This window comes from Centruroides sculpturatus, unplaced genomic scaffold, assembly GCF_000671375.1.
Source record: "Centruroides sculpturatus isolate CEXI.00-Female unplaced genomic scaffold, Cexi_2.0 scaffold620, whole genome shotgun sequence".
In the NCBI taxonomy this organism is placed as follows: domain Eukaryota; kingdom Metazoa; phylum Arthropoda; class Arachnida; order Scorpiones; family Buthidae; genus Centruroides; species Centruroides sculpturatus.
The window spans coordinates 150,059-158,594 of NW_019384848.1; the positions used below are offsets into that span (position 1 = coordinate 150,059).

The following is an 8,536-nucleotide window of genomic DNA, read 5'->3' on the forward strand; positions in this document are numbered from 1 at the left end:
TGACACGTTGCAGCACCTCAATTGAAAACCACTGCGCTAGCCCCTGTTTAAATGTGTCAGTGAACACAAAAGGGATGTAATAGCAAAGAGGTTACGTACTGCACTAGCTAGATTAATGGTAACTGAATGTTTTACATCGGGTTATAACAGTATATATATGTGTATGTGTGTGTGTTTTTTTCTATAACAGGTAACCAGTGAGAAAGTTTGGGCATAAATTAGGGTCATATCTCTTTCAGAAAACAATAAAAATGTAATGAGTAAATCAATAAAACATATAAAACTAAACTTTTTTCCACTTAACGAAAGATATTGTAGTTTACGCCATTTTTAAATCATTTAATTTTTTTTATTAACATTAAATTTTGTAGTCTTCTCTCTCCATATCTAGGTCAAATGCCTTATTTAGAATTATACCTAAAATTATACACACACTATATATTTGTATAATTTTTATTTATTTGTATATGTAATTTGTATTTTTATATGTATATCTATATTTTTGTATTCAAGATTTAATCTAATTTTTAAATTTTTTTTCCTTTAGAGAACTGATATAGGACTACCAAACTCATTCATTACAAATTCCAGATTGAAAGTCGTCGATTTTAGTGCTTCATACATTTATTATTCTTCAAATTTTATTGTTCGTGCTCCAACCAAATTGTCTAAAGAAACTGCAATAATTAGACCATTCGATAAATATGTAAGGAATACATTTATTTTTCTTCGTGTTCAATAAATATTAAATATAATTATACCTCTATAAAATAATGGACTTTACTAATATTAGTTTGCTGATTATATTTATTCAAGAACATAAACAATGAACTGATACTAAGAATAGGCCTATTCAAAGCTTTCAAACGTACTGTCAGTATAGGTACTGAATGATTTATTTGGCAGTTTGAATAAAGTTACAGCAATATCTTTCAATAGAACATAACTGAATTGTCGCAAAATTGCTAAATTATTCATTTACAGAAGCTTTGATGTTCAGAATATTATTATATTTGAACATTTTATTATTTTTTGCGTGATACTGCAATGAACCTGACTTGACAACATAAAACTCATGAAAGAACCTATTCGGATTATTTAAAAAAATTTTTTTTAATCTCTTTTGTTTGCTTAATATTTGTTCAAAATCATGAGTAGTATAATTAAAACTTTTGCAGAAGTTAATAAAATGTTTACTTTTCTGTGAAAGTAAAATGTTGCAAATATTTCCACCAAAATGAAAAATATTTTACATATTCAATATTTTACTATCATTGCTTTAAAAGGTACTCACAATCATATATACACACGCTTATTCATAAACGTCAATTTTGATATAATACTTAATTTAAATAAATGTTCCGTTTATTTGGAAAAGTTTTATATATATATTTTTTAATTTTTTACAGACATGTTATATGCTAGTACTCCATCGTCACCTTTTGAGAATATTTAATGCAGAAATATTTATAAGTCATAATTCTAGTAATTAATATGACATTTTTATAGAGATAATTTGTTTTTTCTCTCCTAGATACAACATTTCTTATAATTTTCTTTCATTTAATATCTTAATTTTGAAAACTCTTGTGATATGAGAAGCACAGTGGCAAAGCAAGACTCTCTGGGGCCCCTTAGGCACAGAAGTCTGAGGGATCCTCTACATAATTTCGGATTATTCTTATTTTATGACATAAAAGTATGTTAGACAATTGAAACGGTAAAATTGCTTTATAACATTACTATTGATAATTTCGAGGCATCTGAGACCCGGGCCTCCTGGACATGTGACTAGAGGCAATACGACACTTTATAAACACATTCGACAAGCATTCCTATTACTGCAATTTCAACTTTTTCAACTAAAAGCAATGAATAAATTAAGTAGCAAGGCATTTTTACAATATTAGCCTATCTTATGAACTTCATTCCGCATAACTCTGTGAAGTATCTGTCACAATTAAATTATTTCCCATTTCAGGATACAGAACAAATGATTGTAATTCCTATTACTGAACATCGATTTTATTAGTTCAGAAAAATTATTAATTAATTAATTTCTTTTTACAANACAAGTAAATCTATACCTTTTTTAAAATATTAATTTCATTTATAGAATGTATTTATAAATTGTTTTATACTTAAAATTATATTGTTTGATTACATTTAATTCACTTTAAAAAATAATCTGTATTGCTTAATTGTGAAAATGGCATATAAATATATAATTATACAGTATAGTAATTTGTTTATTATAATAAAATCTATTAATATGGAAATCTTATTTACTGAAAATTGCTTCGATGACGCAGGTTTTTGAATTGAAGTTATTCTCATCCTTTTCCTCCTCCTAAAAAAGGAAGAAAAAAGAAGGAGAAAGAGTTTTTTCCTCTTTCCTTTTTTATTCTTTAAATCTTTAAAAATTTGAAGTTTAAGGTTCTATGTTAATTAAATTACAAAAACTATATACATAATCTTGATTTTCCTTCAAAACATTATCTGAAATATTTACTTCTGATAAAGGTTTTATATCTTCAATGAACGAAAATTTATACAAGATATATTCAAATTAAGTAGTAATTAAGTAGATTAAAAGATATTAAGTAAAATAAATAATGTAAAAAGAAACTTCTATAATTAAAAATATTTTTTTAAAGTTATTAAAATTTAAAATATCAGCAAAATATTTTACTTATTCATTTTATTTTAAAGTAAAACAAAGACCTTACCAGACAAATTAAACTTAAATTATTAAAATTTTCATGAATATAATGCATATTTCTGCTATAAAAAATCAGAGTTATCCTTTTGTCATATGGAATATGAAAATTGAAGTACCTAAAGTAATTGGAGGAGCTGATATTTCTCTTCTAAATATATTAGCAGAAAAGTTACATTTCAGGTATTTTTAAAATATTTATATATTCCCGTAAACATTGTAATAATGGGGTTTCTAGATTATTTACAATTCAAATAATTAACTATAAAATTTATTATTTGAATATAAATATATTAAATGCTTTAAAAAAATCTTTAAAAATTTAAGATCACTGGTTGCAAGCCAATTAAGTAATTAAAAATAAGATTAGATTTCAATNTCTGAGGGATCCTCTACATAATTTCGGATTATTCTTATTTTATGACATAAAAGTATGTTAGACAATTGAAACGGTAAAATTGCTTTATAACATTACTATTGATAATTTCGAGGCATCTGAGACCCGGGCCTCCTGGACATGTGACTAGAGACAATACGACACTTTATAAACACATTCGACAAGCATTCCTATTACTGCAATTTCAACTTTTTCAACTAAAAGCAATGAATAAATTAAGTAGCAAGGCATTTTTACAATATTAGCCTATCTTATGAACTTCATTCCGCATAACTCTGTGAAGTATCTGTCACAATTAAATTATTTCCCATTTCAGGATACAGAACAAATGATTGTAATTCCTATTACTGAACATCGATTTTATTAGTTCAGAAAAATTATTAATTAATTAATTTCTTTTTACAATAATTGATTAAATATATTTTTCATATCACACAAATAGTAGAGAATATGTTTCTTCCAGAGATAAATCAACCGGTTTATAAAAAAGAAAAATTCATATAGGAACCATTCAGGCGTATCTGTTGTATCTATCGTGCGGACTTGGCGTTTTCTTATTTGAATTTTAATGTTAATTACTGGTATCATAAGTAATACAATAATTCTAGAATTCTAGTAATACAGTATTCTTGTAGTATTTTACGTTTCAGAATCGGGAGTTAATTTTTGAAAAACCGTATATTTTCATACTGGATAAAAAGTTTTAAAATATTATTTCATACCATACAAAACTGGTGGAATCAGGAAGAGAAGAAAAGCTCAGCGAAAAATATCTAAATAAAAGAAACTTTTAAAAGTTGTGGCATAAGAATACTGGAAACTGATTTGACAAGAAGACACAACATGCGAATACAGTGTATATTACAGACTTCAAGTACGGGAAGTTTTGTATGAAGTGTTACCGAGATAAAAATCAGGAAAACAATTATCGTCACGGAAAAAGACGTCAAGTTTTACTTTGTGCCTCAAAGTTATTGTACCTATAATAATTTGGTTGAACATTTGAGCATTTTTCAGCAATATTAGTGAAGGAATACTGATCTTGAGTGGTAGACTGATGTCTTATCACTTCAGCTTCCAGTCATTATAATATAGGTAAGGGATGAATCCAACGCTCTTACTACTACCTTTTCTTTCTGGAAACTATTCAATGAGCTTTCCTGTCCTATCTCTAAACATTGTACAGTACCGGTATATTAGTTATATTTAGGTCGAGTGTAAAGTAGATAATGCTTTAATGATAGAATTTTTTCTTTAAAGCATCTTAATTTTCAGCATCTTAAAAAATTAATAACCATATAGGCCTACTTATGCTAGTTAGTTAGTACTTTATTCGATTTTCTTCTAGACGCAACATTTTATATAATATTTTCGTCTTAACAAAAGACCATATGTAGCTATAATTTTAAAAATTGCACTGAAATATTTTATGAAAAATTTTCTAATGATAAATATTCAAATTTTGAGTAAATATACGTATATATTAACAGATGTATTTTTAAATAAAAATTTTATTTTGATTAATTAAAAATATATTTATTTTCAGTTATGGTTATGGATATTCATCAGTTTAATTTTAGTTGGATTAATATTATACGGAATAGTCCATAGTGATCCTAATAAGACTTTTAATAATCCTTATTTACGTATCTCAAATATTTATTGGTGGATGCTTTCTATATTTATAGGACAAGGTATGTTGTGTTTGCTTATATCACTGAAACCAATTTTTTAAAATCATAAGTAATGTTTTTCTTCCATTACTATTCCTTTAGCTTCAGACATGGAAAATACTTTAACAAAGTGTAGATTTATCATAGGGCTTTCCAGACTTTGCTTCGTTGCCTTATTATCTGCTTACAGTGGAATGCTAATTTCTCATTTGTCATTTCCTATTTTTACTGAAGTACTCGATAAATTTGAAAAATTAGCAATTAAAGTTGAAAATGGAGAATATGAATGCGGTTCGATGAAAGGCACAGCAATTGAATCTTTATACATTGTAAGTTTGTTAAAATATAATTGTTTTTATAAAGAATGAATTTTTATATTTATAATTTACTTTTACAGCATTCACACGAAGGCTTATTAAGAATCTTAGGAAATGTAATGAATAAGGATGAAAATCGATGCGTAAATGTGAAACAAGCCCTTGAAAAAGTCATGACTGAAAAATATGCTTTTGTTCTCGTTAATCACATATTACACTTTATTACTCTGAAAGCAGGACCAGAAAATTATCATATTTCTGAAGGAATTTTCTCATTTCCTTCCAGTATTTCTTTAAGTAGAAATTTTCCGTTGAAGAGGGAATTTCATAAATTGTAAATTTTATTGCTTTTAAATATTTTCATTTTTATTTAAATATTTAGATGATTTTAAATATAATATTTAACAATAATGTGAGTTTGCGCAAAAGTTTATATATATAAAAATGATTATAAAATTTAAAATTAGAAAATTTATAATAACTAGCAGCAACCAATTGAAATTGACGGATTTATTCAATTAAAAGACTATCAATGAGCTCAGTTAAAATTTGGCGTACTACACAAAAATCATCAGTAAAGCAAGTGCAATTCAGAAGGTTTTTTTTAACAGTTAAAAATACTATATCGCTACAAGGCATTCGAGCGCGCTTGCCTCCCGTACACTTAACATTGTACAGTAGACCCCCTATAACACTGTTGATAATTCCTTGAATTCCATGTTGTACGAGTCACTTAGATTTTACAAATACGTGAGCCGTTCACAGCCCGGCAAACGTATTTGTAAAATCTAAGTGACTCGTACAACATGGAATTTGTATAAAACGGAATTATCAACAGTGTTTTAGGGGGTCTACTTGTACTGTACATTTGCTACTCTGCTATGCCTGAACCTTTGCATCTTTCTGAAATCTATCTTCGGCGGCATCATTTACAGGTTAATAGCTTTATTTTGTTTGTACTGTCAGCAGTTCTCTCTAGGGATTGTATACCGGTTTACCGATTTACCGGTTAACCGATAAATTGACAAAAAAACATTCGGTAAACTTACCGATAAATTTCAAAAATTTACCGGTAATTCGGTAAATGAAAAATTCATACTAGACATTTTTATGTAAAGAATATTGTTTTTATAGATATTTAAAAGGGCTAAAGGGACATTGAAAAAAAATACAGATAAGTGTAAGCAACAATATACCTAATTATTAATTTTATGTGAGATATTTTCTGTTTAATTTTAATTTAAACTTTCTTGGGTTTGAGAGGCACTGTAAATTGTACAGAAAGCTCTAGTTATCTATTTGTGCTCTGCCGTTTTTTGAGATTTTTAAAGGTTTAAAATCTTTACAATCAACGTTTTTCTTAAAGAGTAAGTAAATATCTCTTTTTTTAATATTTAAAAATAATAATACGTAAATATTTCATGTATTTTTTAAAATTAATAGCAATTTTGAATACACCACATTATGACAGGACATTAATGCAATATTATTGCAAAATAACATTAAAATTTGTACCTTAAATAAATTTTTTACTTCTAACAACTGTTTAAAATAATTAAATACAAATATTTATTACAAGATTCTAACATTATGCCTTAAGATTGTGCAAAATATGTATTATTCTAACCTTATTTTCGTGGGGAATCCCCATTACTCTCACGAAAAGAACTTTCTTTAATTTTAGATTGTAGAACCCGGTGGAATAGCTTACTAAACATGCTGGAAAGATTTTTATTACTTAAAGATGATGTCCGAAAAAGTCTAGAAACTTAACCTAACCCGGATTATTTTGTACAAAAATTAGATCAAAATTAGGAGATAAGACTTTAAATAATTTAAGTTTCTTGAGAAGTTATTTTTTAAAAAATGGTAATCAGTAAAATGGTATTAGGTACTATATATTATTTCTGTTTTATTTTTATTTTTCTGTATTATTTTATTTATGTTTCTAAAAGTTATTATTATAGTTTGTTTAGAATAACACTTTAATTTTTATATTTTTTATATTCTATACCTTTGAAATAGAAAATGTGAAATGGAAATCAAAATTACTTATATTTTTTATCACCTTAATTTTATTTTTCAGGAAAAAAATTTACCGGTAATTTACCGGTAAACCGGTATTTTAATTTTTATTTACCGAATTCCCGGTAAATGAAAAAGTCGGTAAGTTTACAATCCCTAGTTCTCTCAAAGCTGGACAGTATTTGAAGCTTAACAAATGTTGTCAATCTGACAGAGAAATGATTTGCAGAAAAGGCAGTACATCTCTTTGAAAACATTGCAACCACTTAGAATTTCAATTTAATGATGCTATTTAATATAATATACATAATAATTATGATATTGAAGGTTATAAAAGTAATATAAGAATATGAAAATATATTGAAAATCATTGAAATTCCAAGTTCTTCGTCACTTAAAAAATACTCCAAGATAAGAAAATGTTAGACTTTATAACATCTCATGAAGTAACAGACGACAAAACTAATTATCGGCTTACGCAACAAATTGAAAAATATGGCAAAATGCAGGATGAAAAACTGCTAATCAAAAACCAAAATTTGCTATCAAAAATCATATGTATCTTAAAATTTTTAATAAAAAAAACAATAGTATCTATAAATACCATGTAAATTATTGACATTTTTGTTTATAAAATTTATTATAAATAACATTAATTCACTTCATATTACATAAATTTTATCAAAAATATTTTTTCATAATAATATAAAAAATGTGAACTGAAGGGGTTTTAAATTAAAATATTGATTTCTTATGTGCAGACTCACTGAAAAAAAAAAAAAATAAAATTATAACATAAGCTCAATAAAGCTTTAACAACACATATTTTACTAACACTATCTTCAAATTTTTAATTTAGGATTCAGAGAACATTTGAAGCTGGAATTACAAATAGATTCTTGGCTATTGAAACAGAAATGATATCGATCAAAAGAAAAGATCATCCACAAGAAGAACTGGAACATCAAATTGTAATTGAAGATCTTGTCAGTGCTTTTATATTGTTACTGATTGGATATATATTTGCTATTTTATGTTTTATTTTGGAATTACTTTGTGAACGCCTCACTAATGTTAATTTAAGATGTGATGGAAGCTTTCTTAATTAATTACGACTAAAGATAAAGTTAAAGGAAATCGTTCGTGTAATTCTGAAAAATTCTTACAACTGTAAATATCGTGTTTTACTATAGACTCTCGATTATCCATGATGAATGAGAAAAGGGTCGTTCTTATTAATCCTGTATCCTACAGGATTAATAAGAACGACCCATGCAAATTTTCAAAAAACACGAAAAGAACAATGCATATAACTACAGTAGAAGTTTGTTCGTGCTCTACCCACGGGATCTGAATAGTGTCGGATTATCGAAAATCTCGGATTACCAGTCGAATTTGAAATTTC

General features: G+C 26.5%; 1 protein-coding gene across 1 annotated transcript; it reads left to right on the top strand.

Moving 5' to 3' along the window:
• The first annotated feature begins 4,152 nt into the window (after positions 1-4,152).
• LOC111630430 lies at positions 4,153-8,258 on the top strand. The gene is made up of 5 exons (XM_023374519.1): positions 4,153-4,211; positions 4,663-4,810; positions 4,892-5,118; positions 5,187-5,440; positions 7,991-8,258. The coding sequence occupies exons 2-5, from the start codon at positions 4,786-4,788 to the stop codon at positions 8,238-8,240; spliced, it is 756 nt and encodes a 251-aa protein (XP_023230287.1). The 5' UTR covers positions 4,153-4,211; positions 4,663-4,785; the 3' UTR covers positions 8,241-8,258.
• The last annotated feature ends 278 nt before the right edge of the window (positions 8,259-8,536 follow it).

What these genes read in the sequence shown, in the direction of transcription:
- LOC111630430 (XM_023374519.1), top strand. Translation starts at nt 4,786, where the DNA reads ATGCTTTCTATATTTATAGGACAAG. An exon ending in CAATTGAATCTTTATACATT is followed by an intron (nt 5,119 to 5,186) that starts GTAAGTTTGTTA and finishes TTACTTTTACAG; the next exon opens with CATTCACACGAAGGCTTATT. An exon ending in AAGAGGGAATTTCATAAATT is followed by an intron (nt 5,441 to 7,990) that starts GTAAATTTTATT and finishes TTTTTAATTTAG; the next exon opens with GATTCAGAGAACATTTGAAG.